The 26,563-nt window shown below is 34.9% G+C and overlaps 1 protein-coding gene across 4 annotated transcripts in view; it reads right to left on the reverse strand.

Annotated features, from left to right (window-relative positions):
* ATRNL1 (attractin like 1) overlaps window positions 1-26,563 on the reverse strand; it is an 838,515-nt gene that overhangs the window by 398,870 nt on the left and 413,082 nt on the right. For all 4 annotated transcript variants that reach the window (XM_032176925.2, XM_032176917.2, XM_032176911.2 and 1 more), the window contains one exon: window positions 18,010-18,071. In XM_032176925.2, coding sequence (XP_032032816.1) covers window positions 18,010-18,071 — 62 coding nt within the window. The remainder of the gene's footprint in view (window positions 1-18,009; window positions 18,072-26,563) is intronic.

Genomic DNA, 26,563 nt, shown 5'->3' on the forward strand with positions numbered 1-26,563 from the left:
GATCATAAATGTCAAGTCTTAAGTACATATTTTAAAAGATGGTTTGGGCATATTATTTTATTTCACTGAAAAATGTTAGAAACTGGGAAATTGTGTTGAAATGAAGAAATTTACCTCCTAATAACTGTTATTCCACAAAATATCTTTCAATTTTATACCTTCGCAACATTTAAAGGATTTTTTCTTACCAACTAAAATATTAACAGAATACGCTTCTAACTTAAAATGCAATAAAACTATGAATATTAAAAAGAAAAAAATTGCTTATATGTTCAAGTCATCAGTTTGAAAAAGATGAAAAATCAAAAGCCCAGTGGCTGAATGTGGTAAATAATACACTCATAGAATAAATGGGTCAAATTTCTGAGGGTTGTTAAGCAAGAGTTACTGTACCTTAGGAGCACTATTAGTTAAGATTATTTCAAATGCAAGTAACAGAAAACCTAACTCAAACTGGTATAAAGAAGAAATCTACATGAAGTTTACACTCTCTGGTATGAACTGAATTGTGTTCTCAAATTCATATGTTGAAGCCCAGTGTGGCTGTATTTGGAGACAGGGCCTTTAGGACATAATTAGGTTTAAATGAAGTTAATAAACATGGGATCCTGATCTGATATAATTAATGTTCTTAAAGGAGAGACACCAAAGAACTTGCATACTCTCCCTCTCTTCCTGCATGCATGGAGGAAACGCCATATGAGTACACAGTGTGAAGGCAGCCACTTGCAGAGCCAGGAAGAGAGGTTTTACCAGAAACCAACAATTGGCACCCTGATCTTGAACTGTCTACCCTCTAGAACTGGGAGATAATACATTTCTATTGTTTAACCCACTTAGTCTGTGTTATTTTGTTATGGCAGCCCAAGCGGACTAAGACACTTCCCACAGTCCAAAGGAAGAAAAGTTCCAGGTTTGGTCTGATCAGAGTCCTAGCTACATTTTCTTATGATTCTCTGGACTATGCATAACACTACGCACTAATTTTATTTTCAGGCTTGTTTAATTCTTAGGAACAAAAATGAACGCAGCAGTTCCAAGGCTTGTATAATACACTATTATACATGCCCACCCCTTACCAAACATTGACGATGCAATAAATGGCATTGGCACAATCACGAAGCTAGTGAGAGATAAATCCCATTTAAATTGGATGGTTTGCTACACAGCCATGTGGAGGGAGTTAAATGAAGGCTGGGAAAGAACAAAATCTACTAGATATCATTTATGAAAAATTTATAGAAGAGTACTTAAATTAACCTCCTTGCCACGGCTCTGTAACAGGTTTTGAGGCTACAGAGCATCTTTAGTCACTCTTAAATTTTTTCCTAAAGCTCTACAGAAAATGGAGTAGTCTCAAGCCTCATCTGATGGCATATTAGAAAGACTAACATCTAATAAGGAAAATCTTCCTAGGTAAGTCCTATTACAAGTGGCCTACTTGGATAATACTTTATTCTTCCAAACTTGCAACAAAAAGTGACAAAGGACAATATATACAGTGTTTCTTCCTACGATGTATACAGCGTTTCTTCCTACATTAAATGTTTTTTGAAGCACATCTTTTAAAACCATATAGTTAGAACAAAAATTTTAATTATTTTGAAAACCTTTCCTAAATCATTAATGTATAACACAATAGAGAAACCCTAAGTATATAGCTCAATAAATTATCACAAAGACAATATACCCTTGAAACCACCAGCTTGAAGAAACAGAACTTAATTCATTCTCTCCTTCTCAAAAGGAACTATCACATTTATTTTTAATTCCATACTTTAGTCTTGTCTATTCCTAAATTTTTTACAAATATAACACTGTAGTATTTGTTTTTTTGTTTCTGTCTCTTAGCATTCAACACTATGTTTGTGTTACCTATTTTGATCCTTTGGCAATTGTTTTTTATGTTCCCATTGCTCCACGTTATATGAATATATTTTTCCATTCTATTGTTTTTGGGTATTTTGATTATTCCCAGTTTGGGGCATGTAAAACATGCTTCTATAAATATGGTTCACATGACTTTGATGACATGGAACTGTTGGGCCATAGAGTATAGGTAAATTCAACTTTAGAATATAATGTCAACTTGTTTTCAAAGCCATTGCATCAATTTCTAGTGTACTAAAAGTATTAATAGCTCCACATCCTCTCCAACACTTGGTATTATGTGTCTTTTTCTTTTTATCCACTGTAGTAGGTATATAACAGTATTACATTGTGGTTTTAATTTGAATTCCCAGATAAAAATTAAGTTGAGCACACCTGCATATTTTGTTGGACACTTGGATGTCTTCTTTTGTGAAGTGTATGTCAGTCTCTTGTCATTTTTGGAGAAAGGAGTTTTCAGACTATTTTTAATTGATTTATATGAGTTACATAGTGTGAATATAAGGCCTTTGGCTTTCATACAGTTTGCAAATATTTCGTACCACTGTGTGACTTGACTCATCATAATGTTAATGGTGTCTTTTCATAAAAAAAACTGTTAGGTTTTTTTGTAGTCTAATTTTGTTACAGTATTTTATGTGTCCTGTTTAAGAATCCATTCTATATTCTAATGTTATGAAGAATAATTCCTACATTACCTTCTAGATGCTTCATTGTTTTTACCTTTCCTCCTAGAATTTATTTTATATTCGAAGCAGGGATCAAATGTCACCTTTCCCATATGCATAGGTAATAGATCTAGTACCTGATGAAAGTTTTCTTAAAGCACTAAACATTGAGAGATAGTCCTTGACTTGGTAATTAAACTTAAGAATGACTACTTCCATTAGAACCCTCTTCACTGTTCCCTTTCTTTTTGTTTTTTTTTTTTTTTTTTAATGGGGTTTTTTCTTTTTTTCCCCGGGTGGGGGGGAAAGGGATTTTTTTGGTTTCATGCAACCCCCCCCCCCCGGGTTCAAGCAATTCTGCCTCAGCCTCCCAAGTAGCTGGGATTATAGGCGCATGCCACCACTCCCGACTAATTTTTGTATTTTTAATAGAGACGGGGTTTCACTATCTTGGCCAGGCTGGTCTCAAACTCCTGACCTCGTGATCCACCTGCCTCAGCCTCCCAAAGTGCTGGGATTACAGGTGTGAGCCACCAAGCCCGGCCTCCACTGTACCCTTTCTCTTGTGCTACCTTGACTTTACAAAGCGATTGAGCTATTGTTTATAGATAATGTTGATATTCTCTAGAGAGATATTTTGTTTTATCCATCTGGAGGCTATGGTCACAATGCATCCAAAGCTTTTGAGGTGCTTCTTGAGTCTGTGTAGCGGGAAGGCCACCCACTGTTCAGTCCGGGCCCAAAGCAGAGTTCTACCTATGAGCTCAGTTCTCCAATTCTTTGGTATGATAATGTTAATTAGGATCAGATCAGCACACAGGCAGCTCAGGGGTGATCCCAGAAGTTTATAAAGCATTATATATATATATATATATAAAAAATATATATATATATTTTATTATTATACTTTAAGTTCTAGGGTAAATGTGCACAATGTGCAGGTTTGTTACATATGTATACGTGTGCCATGTTGGTGTGCTGCACCCATTAACTCGTCATTTACATTAGGCATATCTCCTAATGCTAGCCCTCCCCCCTCCCCCAGTCCCACAACATTTGATGGGAAGGCTTTTCTATAGCCATTATCTCGCAGGTCCTTTCTGGTTTTGTGGGCTCTACTTTTCCATCATGTGGCCAGAAACTACACACTTTTCCTATTGTACCATGTTTTGAGCTGGGAGGACAGATAAGAAGGAAATCAACAGGGTTTATCTTGGCTCTCTGCAGCCAGAGCTCCATTATGATTAGAGGAATATTCCCTTCCCTTGGGATTTTGGTTCTTACAGCTTCCCGCTGTGAGCCATGTTGCTGCTGTCCATGTTCCTGCTTCAGACTGCCTGGGGTATGGGTGAGTGAATTCAGGAAAAAGAGAAAAAATGGGAGGGAGGTCTCCCTCATTCTCTCTGAGCTTAAGAGAGAATGATGGGCCAGAACTAGAGGACTTTTCCCTGTCCAAACTATAGTAGTTACTTTCAAGTTTCAAATTGCACTGACTTCAGGTCAGGGGGCACTAAAGGATAAAAATGGCAAACTTCTAGATGGTTCACCAGTACTTTGAATTCTGGTGTTCTTCTCTGCTCTGCCTGCTGATATCATATACCAAATGCTGCCCATGAATTTTGTCCAGCTTTTATGGTTGAGTTCACTTAGAGAAAAAGAGATGTGTGTTTACACAATCTTACCTGGGACTGGAACCCTATGGTGAATGTTTGACGAAGTTGCAAAAGCATTTCAAAATGGAAAGGCTAGTCTTTATAACAAATCATGGTGTAACAACTGGATATCCAAATGTGAAATAATCAGCATTGAATTATACCTCAACATAAACAAAAAATAACTGAAACAGATCATAGATCTAAATGTACAACATAAAAATACAGTCATGTGTCACTTAACAATGGGGATATATTCTAAGAAATGCATCATCAGACAAATTTCATCCCTGTGCAAACATCATAGAGAGTGCTTAAACAAATACTGATGGTATACCCTACTACACATGAAAGCCATTGGTATAGCCTGTTGTTACTAGGGTACAAACCTATATAGCATGTTACTGTATTGAATACTGTAGGTAATTATAACACAATGGTTTTTGTGTATCTAAACATAGAAAAGGTACAGTAAACATACAGTAATATAATCTTATAAGTACCATCATATATGTGGTCTGTCATAGACCAAAATGTTATGTAGTGCATTGACTGTATAAAACGGTCAGAAAGAAATCTATGTAAACTTGAGTTAAGGAGAGTCCTTGGATATGACATCAAAAGCATAATCAATTTTTAAAAAATGCATTAAATTGAATTTTATAAAAACTAAAACTTTTAACTCCATAAAAGATACTGTTAGGAGAATGAAAAGACAATTCAAAGACTGAGGGAAAATATTTGCAAATCACATCTGGCAAAAGAGTTGTATCCAGAATATACAAAAAACATTCAATATTCAAAAATAAAAAGCAAAACTAAAAAGCAATTAAAAATAGGCAAAAGATTTGAAAAATACTTCACCAAAGAAAATAAAAGTATAACTAATAAGCACATGAAAAGATATTCAACATCATTAGCCATTAAGGAAATGCAAATTAAAATTACCACAAGATACCACTACACATCTATCGGAATGGCTAAAACAAAAAATGTTGACAGGACCAAGCACTGGTGAGAATGTGCAACAACTGGAACCCTGAGCTTTGCTGGTCGCAGCACAAAATTGTACAGTCACTCTGAAAAACAGTGGCAGTTATTATAAAGATGAATATACATCCACCCTGTGACCCAGCAACCCTACTTCCTGGTATTTATTACTAGAGAAATGAAAACTTGTTTGTGTAAATCTTGTAGGTATGTTGATCACAGCAGCATTTTTTATAAGTACCAAAAAATGTAACAATCCATATCTCTCAATGGGTGAATGGATAAACAAAGTGTGATATATCCGTATAATGAAATACTACTTAGCAATGAAATGAAATGGACTATTGATACAAAAAACCACCTTGGATGAATCTTAAATGCAGTAGACTAAGGGAAAGAAGCCATTTGAATGACATTCTGGAAAAGGCAAAACTGTGAGAACAGAGATCAGGTCAATGGTTGCCAGGGCGTATGGGTGGGGAGAAAGTCCGACTGCAAAGAAGGCTCTATGAGGTATTCACTGGGGCTTTGACATTGTTCTGTATCCTGGGAGAGCTGGTAATTATAATAAATGACGCATGTGTTAAAACTCACACAACTGTACTCCACGCAAAAGGAATTTTACTGCACAGAAATTTTAAAATGCTTCCAACAGAAGTAAAAAACAAACAAACAAACAAACAATAAGGACCAAAAAAATGCTGAAAAAAAAGGCAAGTAATTAACCACTGCCCCCTCTAACAATGAAAAAGTGACTGGTATATTTTAAATATGAGAATACTCATACTTTGAATTATAAATGTAAAAGGAAGATTTTAAACAGTGGAGTTAATAATTTATGTTTAAAATAACCACTTTGGCTAATTTACATACAATATATTGATAGAAAGAAGTTAGAACTGACGTTCATGTAGGGCATTAAGGAAAGAGGATTTAAATGAGTCCCAAGTATTCAAATGAGTTAAATAGTGGTACCTATAACTGAGCTACAGAAAACTGGAAAAAAAGAGACTGTTTGCCAATACAGCGAATTCAATTTAAAGCATGTTAAGTTTGAGGTGTAAAGCAATATTTAAGTCAAAGTGTGAAGTTACTGACATGACTCTTGGAGAAGTCTATTTCAGCGTCTAGTACACTAAACCTCAGTTTTGTAAACTAGATGGGGAGCACTGGTTTAACTAAGTTGCAAGGAAATGTACCATCACTAGTTTACTCCCATCGCATTAAATATTTTGGTTTACAAGAACAGTTCGGTCCTAAATATCTACTTTATTCCACAACAGAACCATGGAGAAAATTCCTAAGTAAACTTCCAATACAGTTAAGAAATCATCTATTGCTTCTACTTAGCAAAATCCATATCTTCAGGTCTCATTTCCATTAACATATCCATCATCATAATCTCATTTTTTTAAACAGGGACTTATGTGTATTTGTAATTCTTCACAGTGTCCTTACACATTTTTTAAAAAAACTTTCAGGCAAATATTCTAGGATTATACCACTTTGATGTAGAGATCCTGTGACTAAATTAGGTTTACTTTTTTTCTTTAGGGAGTTACATTTTCTTCTTTTTTCTCTTTCAAAATATCTGTATGTACAACATGATTCAATGTCTTATTTTTCCCAAATCATGAACACTAAACTTAACTTTGCATTATTCTGCTCACTTGCATGCTTGCTTCCATGTTGTCATCTTTGATTGTTTTTGTTTTTCAAGCGCTTAACTCTTATTATTTCTTTGCTTGTTGTATTCTTTAGATTCCTTTAATCTTTCATTTTTAATTCCTCTAAATATGCATCATCTCTCACCACTTTATGCCCACTAAGATGGCTATAAGAAAGGCAGTTAATACAAACTTCAGTAAGAATGTGGAAAAAATAAATGTCTGATCCTTACTGGTAAGATTATAAAATGATACATCTTCTTTAGAAAAAAGGTTGGCAGTTTATCACAATGTTTAACCTAGAGTTACCATGTATCAACAATTCTACTCCTAATTATATACTTAAGAGAAATGAAAACATATACCCACATAAAAACTTATACACAAATGTTCATAGTAGTATTATTCACAACAGTGAAAAAGAAGAAAGAACTCAAATAACCATCAACTAATAAACAGAGAAATAAAATGTGTTATACATATAAGATGAAATATTATTCAGCAATCAAAAGAAACGAAATACTGATCCATACTACGTTACGGGTAAGAAACATTGTGCTAAATGAAAGGAACCAGTCACAAAAGAACACATATTGTACAATTCCATTTATATAAGATGTCCAGAATAGGCAAATCTATGGACAGAAAGTAGATTAGTGATTTTTCGGAACTAGGGGTATGTGAGAGGGGGGAGTGACTACTGATGAGTACATGGCTTCCTTTGGGGATGATGATATGTTCTAAAATTGATTGCAATAATGGCTGAAGAATAACTGTGCACTTTCAATTGGTGGATTGTATTATATGTGAATTATATCACCAAATAAAACACAAATTAAAATTAGAAATTGGAAAATATGTTTAAAAATTAGACAATGATAAGTAAAAGTTTTAAAGATTTTTAGTTCTCCTATACGATTCAGGAGGATAAAAGACACACTGATTAATATTATTGTTGGTTAGGGAAATATGCTTGTTAAAATTTAAGAGTAATCATTAAATAAAAAAAAAAACTATAATTCCTAAACTGCTAAAAGGAAAATAAAAGAATATTAGAAGCTCATTCAATTAATAAAAATCAGAAGAGAAGAAAAAAGAAAATTTCCACTTATTTCCCTGTCACATAAAATTAAGAGATTCTCGGATTATTAAAACAAAACCAAAATATCCAGATATTTTTGGTGTAAAAGAAACATACACAAAATATAACAAGAGAAAAAATGTTAAAAGATATGCAAACAGACATAGACAAATTCTAATAAAGAAATACTATATTTATGTTAAAAATGTTCTTTAAGACAAAAAGTAACAACAGGAACAGAGAGAAATCCAAACGATTAAAACAATAATTCAACTCCATTCTCAGTAAAGGATAGAACAATCAGACAGAAGATAATAAAGGAAACAGAGGTCTAGAGTAATGCAATAAACCACCAAGATCTAATAGATATATACAGGATATTCTACCTAAAAACAACAGAATACATATTCTCCTGAAGGGCACAGGAGACATTCTCCAGGACAGAATATATGTTAGGTAAGAAATTATATCTTGATCGATTTTAAAAGATAAATGTACAAAGTATCTTCCCCACCCAGAGTGGGATAAAGTTAGAAGTCAATAACAGAAGAAAAACTTGAACATTAAAAAGTATGTGGAAATTACCAACACACATTTGATCAATGGATGAAAGACAAAATCACAATGAAATTAAAAAATATTTAGAGAAATGTGAAAATTAAAACACAACATACCAAAACTCATGGAACACTGTAAAGCAGTGACAAAAGGGAAATTTATAGTTATAAACATACTAAAAAAGAAGAAAGATCTCAAATACACAACTTAACTTTACAACTTGAACTAGAAAAAGAAGAACAAACTAAATTCAAAGGTAGCAGAATGAAGGAAATAATAAATATTAGAGCAAGATAAACAATAGAGAAAATAGAAAAACAGTAGAGAAAATCAACAATACCAAAAGTTGATTCTTGAAAAAGAGCAACAAAATTGGCAAACCTTTAGTTAGACTGACCAAAAAAAAAAGAAAAGAGAAAGAAAACTCAAATTATTAAATTTAGAAATGAAAGTGGGGTCATTACTGCCAATTCTACAGAAATAAAAATGATTATAGGAGAGTACTATGAACAATTATACACTAATAAATTGGATAAGCTAGGTGAAATGGACAAATCCCTAGAAACATAAAACCTACCAAGATTGAATGATAAAGGAATAGAAAATGGAATAGATCTATAACCAGTAAGGAGATTGAATCAGTAATCAAATATACCACAACAAAGAAGCCCTGAACTCAATGGCTTCACTGATAAATTCTACCCAAACTTTTAAAAAATAACGAATACCAATGCTCAAACTTTTCCCAAAAAGTGAAGTGGAAGGAACAATTCCTAAATCATTCTATGAGGCCAGCATACTACATATTAATGTCTACAGAATGTAGCTGAAGCAGATTATTTTTAGAAATGGGAAGGGGAAGCAAGGAAGGAAGGAAGGAAAGAAGGAAGGAAGGAAGGGAGGGAGGGAGGGAAGGAAAGAAGGAAGGAAGGAGAAGGAAGGAGGGAGGGAGGAAGAGAGGAAGAAGGAAGGAAGGAAAGAAGGAAGGAAGGAAGGAAGGAAGGAAGGAAGGAAGGAAGGAAGGAAGGAGGGAAGGAGGGAGAACAGGAGAAAGAAGGAGAAGGAAGGAAGGAAGGAAGGAAGGAAGGAAGGAAGGAAGGGAGGGAAGGAAGGAAAAATAGGCAAAATTCTCAATAAAAGGGTAGGCACGATTCTAATATAGAAAAAACTTCAGAGTATTAATATTGTAAATATGTCAATGAATTTGTAAAATGAAACAAAGAGGACAATTTCCATTAAAAAGCCAATTACCAACTAGGTCAGGAAAAAATTAAAAACCTGCACAGACACAAATATTACTGAAACTTAGTCAAATTTAAAAATCTACCCTCAAAAATATAAACTACACAAAAATAAATACAAACACATTACCAAAATCATTTTGTACAGGTTTTATAGGTCAGTTCTATCAACCATCACACAACAAATAACTCCATTGTGCCAACCACTAAGATATACTTCTCTGGTCGGGCACGGTGGCTCACGCCTGTAATCTCAGCACTTTGGGAGGGCGAGGTGAGCGGATCACTTGAGCTCAGGAGTTTGAGACCAGCCTGGGCAACATGGCGAAACCCTGTCTCTACCAAAAATACAAAAAACTTAGTCAGGCGTGGTGGCAAGCTCCTGTGGTCCCAGCTACTCGGGAGGCTGAGGTGGGAGGATCGCTTGAGCCTGTGAGGCACAGGTTGAGTGAACTGAGATTGTGCCACTACACTCCAGCCTGGGAGGCAGAGTGAGACCCCATCTCGGGAGAAAAAAAAAAAAGGACCTCGCTGATCCCTGATGGCAGAGAGCATAACTGACTAGTGGCCCCAGCTACCGCACTCTGAAATTCATCATTTTATTCACACTGAGCCCATGCTTTCCAAGGGCTGTCCTTAGTCAAGGACTAAACATGGCAGAGATACCAAAGCGGGCCTGTTCCTGGGAGATGGAAGACTCCTTTGACAGGTAACTTTTGCCCAAGGCTGCACCACTGGTGTTAAACATTCTTAGAAGTACCCTGCATTCTCAGGCTCTTTCACTCACCTTCCTTTTCTTCCTTCTCTCCCTCACAAAGGCAGGTAGGCATTGTGGTCTAAAGTTCTCCCATTATCTCCCTTCCTCTCTCCCAATTTCCCCTCACAGGAGTTCCCCTAACACGTTTATTGCTTATCTAACCCCATCTTGGCTTCTGCGTCTCAGAGGACTTATGGTCCAAGTAAACAGAAGGTAAGATGGAGATGAGGAACTGATTCACTCACTGATTGGAGATGAGGAACTGATTCACTCACTGATTGGCAGGCTCAGAGGACAACATCCATGTTGGTGGGTGGAACACAGTTCCTGGCAGAAGACTTAAATTGCTGGATTTCACCAGGGGTGACCTGAGAAAATGCACTGATAGAGAAAATACTTGAAGGTACAGCAATTCAGGCGTTTGGAAGATGGGGAAAACACCTTCAAAAGAGAGTGGAGTAGACTGATTATCATTATGTTGTATTGATACCTGCAGAGGGATAATGAGAGACTGAAGGCCATTAACAAACCTTACTGACTAAATAAAAGAGCCAGTGGGTCTCTTTCATAGTTTTAAATGAGGCCCTTATGACTGATAGCAGAAATGCCAACATGAGTGACCAGCAGGGTGATGATCTAATTGTTATAGAGTTGCAGAGCTCCAGAAATGACAGAATGCTAAGCCAAAGAAGTTGTGTTATGCAAAAGGGCCATGGTTCAGGAGACCTAGGAACCTGAAATATGGAATAGGAATATATGAATGAATGCTTCTGAGGATGTTGGTTTTACCGGCCGCTTCCCTAGTAATACCTAGCATTGTGTTATGCTGGAAGACACTGAAGAGTTCTCTTCTCTCTTAGGTAACAGGTGCCCCCTCACAAACTGTAACCACTTCTTTTCTTGGCTGCCAGACTGATTAGTGGGATTAAATTACAGCATGACCCTACTGAGCCTGATACAAAAGAAAATGGATTGCACAATTGAAACAGATGCAAGATTTAGGGAGCACGTACTGGCAGGAGCCATGGAAGTATGACCAGATTTAAATATTTGATAAAGGGCAACGAAATGTGAAGACTGGATAAATAAAAATTCATTGATTTTGGTGCACATTTTCAGGACCACAGAGATGTAATACCCTACCGAGGAGTCCAGGGAATGGAGCAAACTTGTTGCTAGAGTGACTCGTAGAAGCCTGAAAAATGCAATGTCCAGTACAAGTGAAATTGAAATGCCTGAGTTGTCCTGGCTTATGGAAGAGAAAGTTACAAAAACACTGAGAGAAGGGGATATGCTGAAATGGTTCATATTATATGAGGCCAGAAGAACTACCAGGTTGTGTTCCATGGGAGGATTGGGAGGACAAACTATGCATTAAGGCTGTTATGAATATGCTGATGAGAGAGGCACCAGTATTATAAGGAGGCTTAGAGTTGGCTCTCCTCTTCAGAGCAGGCCTGAAAATAGGAGAGATAGTCACAGGGCTAGGTTTGTTAATTGCCATAAAAAGATGGAGACCCAAAGTAATAGATGACAGGTGTCAGTGCTTAACTGCCAGAATCCAGAAACCACAATTACCATAATTAGATCAAGATTGGATGAACTGCCAAGGTGGTTGGCTCACAAAGAGTTGTGGGAATTATTAATAAAGCATGGTATTCTGAAGGGCAAAATAGGTGGGCAGCCAACAGTGGTACTATTTAACATCTGGTTTCATTTTAAGTAAGAATGAAGGAACAGGAGACTGAGGGTTGTTGCTTCAATGGAGGGTCATGTTTCTCTTCACAGTTCCCAGATTTCAGCTAATTTTAAAATCCAAAATGCATTAACTAATCAGGTCACTGAGTCCATAGAAGGAAGGTCCCTGAAACATTTTGAAAAATGGGTAAAATGATCCCTGAAAATACCTACACCATATACTTGATTATATGCACAGGTATATGCATGAGGATATATATATACAGTACAGGAGGAATAAGCAGACATTTTGACTCCTATTAGACATGAGGTAGAAGTGACACAGATAGCCAAGCATTCAAAATATCATCATGGCCTCTAATAGAGTTGGGGTGTTCAGGGCGTGGGGGCACATAACAAATTCTGACTAAATTCTTGCTCACAGTATGCCCACTATGTCAATGGATCCACCCATTGGTCATTTCCCCACTCTTTAAGTGTATAAATAGAACTGATGTACAAAGTAGCTGGAATAACCTCTACACTGTGTCCCTGGCTTATAGGATAAGATCAGTCATAGTGGAAAAGACCAACTGGTAATCTCTGAAACTACTCCCAACTGGACAAGTTAATAAATACAAAATATTATGTCATCCAGTGATATAGAAAATTAATGCCACCATAAAAGTCTAAAAGTTACAGGGACAGTAGTCTCTACCAAATTTCCATTTAATTTATTTCTTTACAATAAATAATTCAGACTTTTCTGACTCAGATACATCTACTTTTCCATTTTACAAACAAGAGTTTATTTAATAAATTATTCTTTTCAATTTTTGAATCATTTACTATATTATTTCACAACAACAACAAGAAAAAAAAAACCTTTAGTTCAATATATGAAAGGACTGAGATTTAGAGAAGCTAGGTGACTGGTATAGTTTGGATATTTGATCCTCCAAGTCAATTTTTGATACTCAATGTTAGAGGTGGGGCCTAACGGGAGGTGTTTGGGTCATGGGGGTAGATCCATCATGAATGGATTGGTGCCATCGTTGTGTCTTATGTTCCCATGACAGCTGGTTATTTAAAAGAGTCTGGAACTTCTGTCCTCTCTCTCTTGCCTACTTTCTCACCATGTGATCTCTACACATACCAGCTCCCCTTCCTCTTCCACCATGAATGGAAACAGCCTGAGGCCCTCACCAGATGTAAATGCCAACACCATACTTCTTGCACAACCTGCAGAACCATAAGCCAAGCAAACCTCTTTCCTTTATATATTACTCAGCCTCAGGTATTCTTTTATAGCAATGCAAATGGACTAAGACAGAAAATTGGTGCCAGGAAGTGGTATGTTGCTATAAACATACCTAAAAATGTAAAAGCAGCTTTGGAACTGGAGTGCTCATAAGATAGGAAAATGAGGGAAAGTTTGGAACATCTTAGAGATTGCTTAAGCGGCTGTGACCAAAATGCTGATTGAAATATAGACAGTTAAGGCCGTGTTGAGGGTCTCAGACTGAAATGAGGAAATCATTGGAACTGAAGCAAAGATAACCTTTGTTATGCCCTGTCAAAGAACTTTGCTACATTGTGTCCATGCCAAGCAGCAAAGTGCTCAAGAGGTAATGTGGCTGCTTTTAACAGCTTATGTTCACATGCACGAGAAAATGAATAACCTAGAGTTGGAATGTATAATCAAAAGGAAAGCAGGGGATAACAATTTGTAGAATCCTCAGCCTGGCCATGTGGCAGAGAAGGAAAGAGTGTTTTCAGAAGAGTGCTGGGGTAGCACACACTTGTTAAAGAAAGTAGCATGAATAAAAGGAGCCAGGTACTATGAGCAAAGATAATGGGGGAAAGACCCTGAAGGCATTTCACAAATCTGGCAGGCTTCTGGGCTTCCCATCACAGACCAAGAGCCCAAGGAAGACGGTACGGTTTTGGATGACAGGCTTGGGACAACATTGCCATGCCCCATCTCCAGAAAGTGCTCCCCACATCTCGCTGCTCAAATGGCCCCAGGTATTGCCCCTGCTGCCACTGAAGGAGGCTAGAAAGTATGAGTAGTAGAGGCTTGGCAGCCTCCACTGAGATTTCAGGGGATGTATTGAAAAGCCTGAGTGCCCAGGCAGAAGCCTGCCATGGGGTGGAGACCCTGCAGACAGATGCTAGTGAGGCAATGCTGAGCAGAAATATGGGGTTGGAGGCCCTGAAGAGAGTACCCACCAGGGATTGCCTAGTAGAGCACAGCTATGGTACATCCATGTTCCCAGGGTGCAGGACATGGAACCAAGGGAGATAATTTTGGAGCTTTAAGATTTAATGTCTTCCCTGCTAGATTTTGGATGTTCATGCAGCATGTTATCACTATATTTTGACCAATTTCTCCCTTTTGGAATGAGATTACTCAATATCTGTTACACCATTGTATCTTGGAGATAAATAACTTGACTTTGATTTTACAGGCTCAAAGCTGAAAGGAACTTGCTTTGAGTCTCGGATGAGACTTTGGATTCTGGACTTCTGAGGTGATCCTGAAACAAGTTAAGACTTCTGGGAAGTATTGGGATTAAATGACTATATTTTGTATGTGAGAAGGACACAAGGGATTTGAGGGGCCAGGGATAGAATGCTATAGTTTTAATATTTGACCCTCCAAACCACATATTAAAATTTGATACCCAGTGTTGGAGGTTGGGTTGCAGGGGCAGATCCCTCATGAATGACTTGGTGGTGTCCTTATGGTAGCAAATGAGTTCTCACTCTATTAGTTCCCATGAGAGCTGACTGTTTAAAAGAGTCTCTGGCTCTCACTTCTTCTCTCCCCATGTGATTTCTACACATGCCAGCTCTGCTTCCTCTTCTGCCATGAGTGGAAGCAGTTTGATACCCTCACCAGACGCACATGCTGGCACCCTACTTCTTGTACAGCCAGCACAACTGTGAGCCAAATAAACCTCTTTTTATAAATTACCCAGCTTCAGGTATTCCTTTTCAGCAATACAAACAAACTAAAGTAGTGACCTACTTAAGATGGCATAAACATTAAGAACAGAGCCAGGCTATGTCTGTAAGTGATCTCCCTAGTACTGGCCCAATTATGTTTACCATCAGAACTACGCACAATATAGAGGTAAAATCTAACAAAGAGTTTGAGAACCAGCCCGTACAGAACAATGGCTAAACTGCAAAGCTGACACACTCAGCTCTGTTACCAAAATAACAGCAATAACAGTAAAAATGGCCTGATTGAGGGGTCTCCATAAATGTTAACCTGTTTTAAAATCTCTTAAAGTTTAGCAGTAGCTTTATAAAACTTAATAATTAATAAGCTTCAAAATATCCTGTCCATATTTTTCTTAACAATGACACAGTTTTTTAAGTGATCTAATTTACATTTCACTACTGGAAGAATTTAAATGACAAAAAACCCATCAAATATATTTTATCACACACAAAGATTAGAATATTTTATTTTACATTGTCCATGATGACAACATAATAAATAGGATGATCTCTAAGACATGGTACACATTAACAGTAATTTTCTTTTACTGAACAAAAGAGCTATTGAATTTAAATACGCACACAAATTCAAAAGCTTAAAATAAAAAACCTGAAGATTCAAATAATTTACATACATATTCAACTTTGTGAAATTTTGCACTTAACCAAACTTTCAGTGGATTTTCTTCCAGACTATTCTGCATCAAAAAGTTTTTTTAGGCCAGGCGTGGTGGCTCACACCTGTAATCCCAGCACTTTGGGAGGCCGAGGTGGGCAGATCATCTGAGGTCAGGAGATGGAGACCAGCCTGGCCAACATGGTGAAACCCCCTATCTACTAAAAATACAAAAATTAGCTGGGTGTGGTGGCAGGTGCCTGTAATCCCAGCTACTCAGGAGCTGAGGCAGGAGAATTGCTTGAACCCGGGAGGTGGAGGTTGCAGTGAGCCAAAATAGCACCACTGCACTCCAGCCTGGGTGACAGGGTGAGACCCTGTCTCAACAACAACAACAAAAACAAAAGTTGTTTTAATGCATTCAATAATGCTTGTTCAATTGTAACTTCTAGTACTTTCTAAAACCATACCGTAACTTTGTTAATAGCCTTAAAATTCATTTGTTTTCTGAAGTACAAAGTTGTAAAATATTAAACATATTTAAGATGTTTCCTCAAATTTCATTTTAAGGAACAATTTAAAGTACGAATGCACTTTTTACACATATTAGTGATAAATATGTTTATAAAAATTATAATATTTTAAGGTGCATGGATGAACATGATTGTTTTCAGAGTAAACTGACCAATATGGCAAAGGTTTCTCTTATTGAGAGAAGTAGAAAAATGAACAAGGAATGTGTAAACTGTAGAAAATACTTTACAAATCTGAAGGGCTGTAAATGGAAATAAGAAATTGAAATTGTTATATATGGGCCCATATGGAGGAATTAGGAGAGATATCACAGGGAGGCAGATTTCAGCTCAGTTATAAAGAACAATTTGTTATCTGATGATAGAAAATGCTATCTGAGGAGCTGGTGAGCTTCCTGTCATTAAAGGCATTCAGGCATAAAACTGATCAGTGGTTGGGCAAATTACGTCCACAGGCTGAATTCAATCCACCAGCTGTTTTTATAATAAAGTTTTATTGGAACACAGCCATTCCCATTTGTTTCCATATTGGCTTTGTCTGCTTTAACACTATAGCAGAAAAGTTGCATAGATGCGATGAAGACCATACAGCCCACAAATCTTGAAATATTTACTATCTGGCCCTTAATGGAAAATGTTTGCTGACTCCAGTGAAGAAGGTATTAGAAATTCAAATACTTTATGGACGTCTGGACAAGACAATCAACAAGATGATGGTTACTTTGTGTTTAGACAAGTTCCAAATACATCATCTGTGCTAAGGATTGAGTTGTACAGGTCTTTACTGTATGGCAGCCCAGCCAAGTTGGTGAGTGTTGGTTAAAATTCATACTGCACTATTTTCAAACTTGTGTGCCATGATGTGGGGCTTTATCTGCCAGAAGGAGAAGTCATATTTGTCTAATTTGCACAAAGGCACCCAAATGACCAGCATAAACTTCACACGTGAATAATAATGTTAACAAAAATAAGATCTCTTCCAATCCAGAGGATCTATGATCTCATAACACAGATATTTTATAACTTAAACTCCTAACCCAGAGTCTCTACATTTACATCCCACGGAAATGAAAATAAATGTTCCCTGAAAACAGTTTTCATGTTTTGAGAATGCTACAAACTATAACCTCTCTTGTAGAATGACACATTGCAAATTAGCATTTTAAAAGCTCTGAGAAGTAATGCCAGTTGAAAACCAACCAAAAGAGCGCTATTTAACTTTAGGACACATAGCATTTTACAAAGCTGCTTCACTGTGGAACCCTTTTTATGAACCTACGACAAATATGTCACACAATTAACAAAATTAACTAAGAAATAAACAAATTGGTTTAGTTCTTGTAGAAGTAACTAATCCATGTGGTGCATGCATCGTTAATTTCATTAATTAAAACAGGCTATAATTATTTATGTGATGGGGGACACAAAGTTATCCTCTTTCCACTGAATCCATTAGCTATTAAATAGTGTAACAGCAAAATAATCTTGCACAAGTACATTTCAGCTATGTTCCCTCTGCTCTGTGGGATATATTTAAGCATATAAAGCTGTTCAAGACATACTCTATGATACTTTAAGGTTACAGAATTGGTCGATTAACAGATTGACAGGACATATATCAGAATATAGGCTTGACAAGTTCAAAGTCAGTCAAAGCAAACTTTTACCTGAAGAAGGTGACAAAAAACTGCACAAGGTCCATGATTGTATTGTGTTGTGAGAATGCAATCTGAAAAATCAAAATAAAAAAATTGAAAGTATGTTCTTCTCTAAAACCTGTGGTGATATTTCATGACATTTGTAAATATAGTTTTTCTAAGTCACCAAGACATTTGGATCATGATATTATAAATCAAATATATGATGGAATCAAAACTTCATCTAGAATACCTAACATATCCAACTGCTAATGATGGTCATAGTGTAGAATGTGACATTAAATATTTTAAAAACTATTAGAAAATTACTTTAAGGATGCACGCTAAGAGTTTCATGTGAAATACTATGACAGATTAAATATGCCTAACCACTTAAAAAAAGGATTTTCTCCTATATATTTCATTGGGGAAGTTCATATATATATATATATATATATATATATATATACACACAAATGTTTTGTTACACACCATTCAAATAATAAAATATGTCACATCATTTTAAAACTTGTTAATGTTAATAAGTTAATTTTAAAAGGTGAAACTGGCCAAAAAGTTAAAGTTGTTCTCCATTTCTGTTAACATTATAGAGATCATACTATAACATCTGTCCTGAGGAAGTGTATTATAGTGTATCAATCAACAAGATAGCATCTGGATAGAGAATAACTGATTGTGTAATGTGGCTTTTCACTTACTAGCCCTGTATATTTTGAAAAACTAGTCTATTTCTCAGTCTTCCCATATGCGAATGGTAATAATAAAAGCATCTACCTTATAATGTTATAGAAAATCTAACTGAATTAATAGAAATTTAATGCTTACCATAATTTCTGGCATGTAAAAGTTACAATATAAACATTATTAAACTTTTGTATCATGTATAAATGAGATGTCAATATAAATGAGTTTTCCCACATTGCTCAAGCTAAACCATTCAGGTATTAAAATCTCTTTTTCTTTTAATAATATTTTATGAAAATGTTTCAAAAACATAATAGAATTTCTACTGAAAATGGACTAAAAGGAATGAGTTTTCTCTCCTGCTGTAAACAACTGGAAAACTAGGTGAAGTATCTGAAACAACCAATTTCAGGCATTGGACAAGTGGTCAGAGATTATGATCCCTGAATGAAGAAAAACAAAGGAAATGAATCCTATAATTGTCCCAGCTTTCAGTGCAAGGAAAGAACACTAAGGAATTTAAATGGCACTCTAAAATAAGGGATATCAGTATTTCTTATGTAAAGAATTACAGTAAGGTGAGAAAATGATTCTTTGGCATGTACATGTAAGCTTAAATATAGTAATATTCATTTCCTACAAGCTTCTAAGCTATTGAATTATGAAACACTTATACAAAGGCTGAAGAAAGATAATTGGCATAGGATATTGGTTATAGGTGAAAATATCATAAAAGATTAAAGAAAAAACATCTTTTGAAGTTTATAAAAACGAATTTTCTTCCCAGGTGATTGTCCATAAGAATGTCATAGAAATGAAGCTTATCAAAGAATATTGTCAACAAGAACTTAAATCCATGGTAACAGAATTCTGGAAACAATAATTAAGAAGAGGAAAATCTTCGAAATGATAATATTTTGAAATCATAATAAAGAAAATTAGTTTATTTAAGACAAATTGGAATAGGAGGAAACCTTATGCAATGTTGATAAATACCTAAATGAAAAGGGGGCATAAGGACCTTGAACAAAGGCTTGAATAATTAGCAAATATATAAAAAAAGAGAACAGATGAAATAACAAATAAACTAATAAATATAACATAAAACTAACTGAATAAGATAAAGTGTAATTGCAGTAAATGTCAACAGGCTGAATCCACATTGAAAGACAGAGATTTTTGCAGTAAAGATACAACTCAGCTTTATGTTTTTAGCAGAAAACACATATAGAACAGTGACACATTTTTATCCAAAATATAAAATACTGTAAGAAGATATAATAGGCACTTAAAAACAATAAAACATATAAACCAATATTAATAGCAAAGTGAAATTCAGAGTCAAAACCTGATCAAATAAAACACTGAGACAAAGAAAATATAACAATAACAAAACAATATGCACCAAAAATACAGACCAAGTAAGTAAAAACACAATGCCTGGACATATAAAGGGAATTTGATAATGGAACATTTTGGAAGAAATTATTAATATGCATATCTCTTTTAAAAGTTATCTGATCAAAGAGACACAAAATTGATCTACTTGTATCATTTAAATCATGTAAAAATATTCAAGAAATAGTCACTAAACAAGCTCTGTTCTAGGTGCTAGTGACACCATTGTAATAAGACAAAGCTCCTATTATTATGGCATTTATTTTCTAATAGCAGGAGGGAGAAAATAACCAGGTAAACTTGTAGGGGGAAATCATAATTGTTGACAGTGGTGTTTTGAGTGGAAAAAAAACAAAGATGATATGAGCTAGGAGGATTTGCGGCTAATTTGGATCAGGTAGTTAGAGCTGCTGGCCTCACTAAAGGGGTGATATATGAGCTTATATCCAAATAAGAAATTTAAAACCACACAAATATCTGTTGGTAGAGGTTTCTCAAGTGTAAAGATGATGATTAGGTTAGACACGTTTATGAAAAGTCATAAGATGTGGAGCATTGTGAGCAAAGGACAGAGTAGTTGTAAATAAATTCAGATTAGAAAGCAAAAAGCAAGTCACACAGGTCTTTGGCCATGACAAAGAGTTTGGAACATGTTATACGGGCAATGGGAACCCATGGAAAGTTTTGAGCTATGTGAATGACATGATCTAACTCTCAGGAAAAATATCATTTTGGCTGTTGGGTGAGAAAGAAATAATTGGGGAAATCCAGAAGAGAAAAGAAGAGGATATTTGATTTTTCTAGTCGTAAGGTGATAGTAGCTTGCACAAGAGTAGCAGTCATCAAGACAAAAATAAGTAGTTAGGTACATAATTTAGAGAGAGAAGTGAGGAGACATGCTGAAGGATTAGATATGACAGGTGAATGAAGGAGAAGAATTAATCATGACTATTGCAGTTTGCTCTCACAAGAACAAGTGGAAAGATGATATTTCTACTTACTGAGAATAGAAAAGGGCCATGAAGATCAAGGGAGAAATAAGAAAAGAAAAACTTACTTAGAATATGTTAAATGTGAAATACCTACTAAATGTTCAAGAGTAGACAGTAACTACTAGCTTGAAGTTCAGAGGAAAGGTTAGATTTAAAAATTTGGAAATCAAAGGAACGTAAATGTCATTTTAAATCATGTACTTGTATGATAGTCCCTAGGAGACAGAATAGATGCAGGAGAAATTATCTCTAAGAGGATATTCAGGGCCACCCCATCATTAGAGCTTAAAAAAAAGAAGTGGAAAGGTAGGTGGGAGGAAACCAGGAAATGGTTGTGTCAAGACGGTCAAAGAACAGAAATGTTGCAAGAAGAAAGTAGTGGTTGATTATGTTGGTTAAGATGAGGATGTAAATACAGCTACTGGATTTGACATGAACTTCATGAGTAATTTAAACAAATGAACTTTCAACAGAGTGGTGGGGATGTTAATACAAACAGAATAAGGAGAATGTGGAACATGACACAGTAGAAACAAACTACAGGCTGAAATTTCAAGAAGTTCTGTTACAAAACAGAGCAGAAATCATCAAGAACGCAGACGATTTAAAATATATTTTTAATCCATAGAACATTTTAAAAAGAAGACAATAAACATTGTACAGAGAAAGTATTTTAAAAATCTAAATGACAGCTTTTATGAGCTATATTAACATATTCCAATAAAATAAAATTAAAACTATAATTTCACATATGGCAAAAACAAGCTTAACTACTTAGAAATTAACAAATGCAATCCAAGGGACAGAGTTCTGAGTGGGCGGTGGGAGTAGCAGGATAGTTTTTGATATCCTTGACTTTCAATATTAAAATATATAGCAGCTAAATTGAAAAGCCAAAAAAAAAAAAAAAAAAAGAACAACTATTCTAACAAAAGTAAGTGGCAGATAATTCCCTTAAACGTCAAAACATAAACTGGTATGGGTAAACGACAAACTCAAGATGTGGATGGTACCAGTGTCTACGAGCAGGAAAAACAGGGAATCAATAGGAAAACTCAAAAGTTTCAAAAAGGTATTAACTGAAACTAGGCCAGGCCAATTTGAACAAGGAAGTGAAAACAGAAGTGTAGAGTTGCTCAATACAAGAGTAGGTTAGTTGAAGGGATCCTGAGGAAGTTCTAAAGAAGCCTGGAACAGTTGGAGTACATGAATTTTCAAAAGCAACCAGTCAAATCTCTTTTCCAGGATTGGTCTCATAATGAGGAGAAACTGCTAAATGTGAAAATCAAAATTAAGCAGAACAAAATAAATACAGACAAAACAAAGAAGGTCCAACAAAAGTGGGGAAAGGAACTGAAATGGAAAATTTTCAAAGAGCAAGCGGCACATTTTTAGGGGAAAAAGTATTGATTGTTAAAATATATAATATTCAAATATGGGTCTTCACTAATCCCTTTGTGCAATCCCTATTTAACTCATTATCACTCCCAAATATCTGCCATTCTTTAATATATAAAGGATTTGGCATTTCTTTAATTTAAATTGTGTATAAGTAGTGGGAGTAACCAACAGAGTAACAATATACTTAAATTGATGAAGCACATGATTCAGGCTGGAACTGCAGAATTTTATTATGGTTTACCTGCCATTTGTGGGTCCATATAACTAAGTACCTTATAAGAAAGACCATAATTTCAGGCAAGTAAGCAAGACATAGGCACACATGAAACATCTCTATATATTTTTTTTACATCTGCCCAAAGAATATTTGAATAAATAACGTAGCCAGTGGAAAATGACTACTTCTTCAAGTAAAAGTCACAAAGAACCAAAACATTCTAAAACTTGAAATAATTATATTATCTATCTTTACCTATTAATAAATATAATAAAGACAAATGTAAAAGTTTTCATAAGAAATACGAATGCTATTTTAATTCCAGCTTGTTTTCAGAGAATAAGCTGAAATACCACTTCTTTGGCGTGATGAGACACTTGGACCTCCCAAAATTAACAGTTTTTAAAATTATCAAAAATAATAGCTGCGGTTCAAATTAGGTTACACATGATACTTGAACATTAAGTAAAGCACTGATTGAAGACCTCAACCAACTCCTGCTACAGATATACTCTCCTACCTTTTACAATAAGGAGTATTAATGGTGGGATGAAGTTTATGGGTAAAGTCTCTATAAAAAGTACCATCTGAAATACAGACTTTCTTAAAAACTAACCCAAGGGACACTCAGAGTGACTAATCTGTTAAAATAAATGGTACTCAAGAGTAAATGTAGACTCAGCACAAGCAGTTTTTGTACTTGGAGTCCCATCTGGAGGCTACAGGCCAGGTTGAATATATTCCATACTGGCTATTCAACAGAAGAGTCAGCACTACAATTTGTTGTACAAATATTTCAAAATGTTCCTCCACCCGAGACTTTCCATAGAAAATTCCACAGGAAATTCCCTATGGAAAATACTGTTGTAGTCCATTGTCAGGTATATACTTTAAAAATAAGACATAATTGATTATGGAAATGGAAGGCAGATCCAAGGATGATTTGGTAAAATTAGTAAGCAATGCCAAGCAGACACTAACTCAGTCAGATTCTCTTTCAAGATTCCCTCTTAAGGGGTATACATTTATGCATATGTCAAATAAATCACTAAGTATCTATTATATTCTGGGCATTGTATCAGGTACTTGGATGTATCAGTTAAAAAAAAAAAAGCTAGCAGTGAAAAAATTCTTACTGAGAGAGCAGATAATAAATGGTGATAATAATAAATTATATAATATGTTGGAACTCAGTAAGTGCTATGAGAAAAAAGAACATGAAAAATGTCCTGTCTTCTACTATTCACATGGGTGGGACAAGAAATCGCTCTTTAACATCTAAAAATATGCAGAAGTGCTGAGATCAAACAGAAAAATTTGATACAGAGAGCAGAAAGAAATGAAGCACAGCATTAGGTTCAAGTGTATCTGGCTATCCTCAGTTTTTCTCTGTCTACAATAGCATACAGCAATTCCAGGCCCCTTCTAATAAAACTGGAAAGTGCAGGGATGCCCAATCTTTTGGCTTCCCTGGGCCACAGTGGAAGAAAAAGCATTGTCTTATGCCACACATAAAACACACAAACACTAAGGATAGCTGATGAGCCAAAAACAAAAAACAAATCGCAAAAAAATCTCATAATGTTTTAAGAAAGTTTACAAATTTGTGTTTCACTGCATTCAAAGCCATCCTGGGCTGCATGTGGCCCGTGGGCTGCAGGTTGGACAAGCCTGGTTTCTAGGAAAAGGAGTAAGCACAAAGGAGAATCATTCTTAAGTGATGCAGGGCAACTGGTCTTCACATGGCTTGCTCTGTATCATGTAGGTCTCACCGCAAATATTATACTTCTTAAAAACACTTACGTAGTTTACCATCCCCTTACTGTATAGTATTATATAAAACTATGTTTTTCAAACTACAATCTAAAATTATTTTATTTTACTGGTTGATCATTAGTTCAAATGTCTTTTCCCCACTAAAATGTAAGCTCCTCGAGAATAGTAGCCTTGTTCATATTGTTCACAGCACTCTTCCAATGACTAGAACAGTAGTTGGTAGACAGTATATAGAAAGCACTCAGTAAAACTATTGAATAAATAAATAATTATAAATTAATGAATATAATTTAGAAATATAATTTAGAAATATTTATAAATATAAATAAATAACTTCAAGAAATTTATAGAATAGATTCAATAGCAAGATTTAGCATGGGAGTATTCTTAAGACTTCAAATATCCTTATTAAGAGCTATGAAAGGAAGAAGGTACAGATGTTATTGTATCTCAATTAGGTGGCATTACATGAAATATTATTTATTAATGTGTTAAAAATGATACCATCTTAAAAGAATGTTTATTTAGCCAACTGCTTTTAAAAAACAGTGAGACAAATCAATAATGGCAACAATATTCTAAATTTGTATTTTCTATGAACGTATATCTTCTCAGGGTATGGGATATTTATGACTGTAAAATCTATTATGTTCTAATTAGGAAGATTCCTATTTGTTGATGCCATGGCTAGAACATGACACTTGCAAATAATGTTTTCCATTTAGTTCTCTGGTATTCCCATGAAAAATATGACATGTTTACACAAGTTACATTTAAAGTTAGTTTTAAAACTTAAGCCAGTATAAATGCACCTTTGTAATTCTGTCTTCTGTAATAATTTCATTATACAGCAATTATTCAAACAAAATCATCAAAATAAAGACTGATTAATGACACAATTTCATATTCTCATTTTCCCTATCTGTTTAAAAAACCCCCCAAATAATTGAGAAGACATGCTAAAAAGTAAGTTAGCTGAAACTACAGTAACCCTGATAATACAGTTTGTCAATTCAAATGTAAATGTAAATTCATATTGAAAACATGTCCAAAATCTAAAACTTGAATTTAAGATATGCTATATTTTTCATGAATTAATAATGATCAATATTTTAAATTTTATGATTTTATGAAAAAGTTGCATTAAATGCATTTGGACAGAGAAGTAGATTAATAGCTTGATATTTACTACAAAATGTCAAAATTTGTGAGAGAAAATTTCTTATTTTATGAAAGATAAATTGATGTGTTTGTGCAAAATGTCAGCTTGCCATACATAATAAACTCTGATATAATATTTCAGATAAACAAAAATGAAAATATAATATAAAAGAATGTGCTAAAATTATCAAGTTCATCTAATGAATTGAAGGGAAAGAGAGGGTCTTGCAAACCACTATTTGGATTAAAAAGCATAGTTACATAAAGGATGCTAGTTAACTAGTCATATCTTAAAGACAATCAGGCTGTTTCAGGCAAGCAACTTGAGATCTTATTAGGTTATATTCTTACTTGTTCTTTTAAAAAATATAAATAAATTCAAATTGGAGATTAAATTAGCTGTCACTAAGATCCACTATGATAATGTTCCATATAAACTTTCAACAGATAATTAACACAATAATAATGTGTATAATTCAGACAAGGTAATATTTTTAAAAATATGGTTATGCAGAAAATAGACAATTGTAAAAGACAAAATAAAACACATTTCTGGAATAAAACATGAGGAATAAATATACCAGATAGTTCTGCATAAGTATTATAGCATATTATTCTGATGAAAAATCCTTGGATATTGTTTATAAACATTAAATACTTTAAGTTCTTTCTATAGCAAACACATGCCTAATGAATGAAGGCACTCATAACTTTCCTCATGGTTTAATACACAAATTTAACTGACAAAATGCTCTCTTTAACCCCAAAAGAGGTTTCTGTGATTCTCCTCCAAACACTTCTTAATTCCCTTGCTTAAATTTCCTCAGTGTTTCTCCTTTACTTTTATGACATCCAATCACATTAACATATCATATACCAATCTGAAAAACTTAGCCCTTGCTTCTTTCTCTGCTAATAGTGTTAACACTGCAGT

The sequence above is a fragment of the Hylobates moloch genome, unplaced genomic scaffold (assembly GCF_009828535.3).
Source record: "Hylobates moloch isolate HMO894 unplaced genomic scaffold, HMol_V3 SCAFFOLD_3, whole genome shotgun sequence".
Lineage (NCBI taxonomy): Eukaryota > Metazoa > Chordata > Mammalia > Primates > Hylobatidae > Hylobates > Hylobates moloch.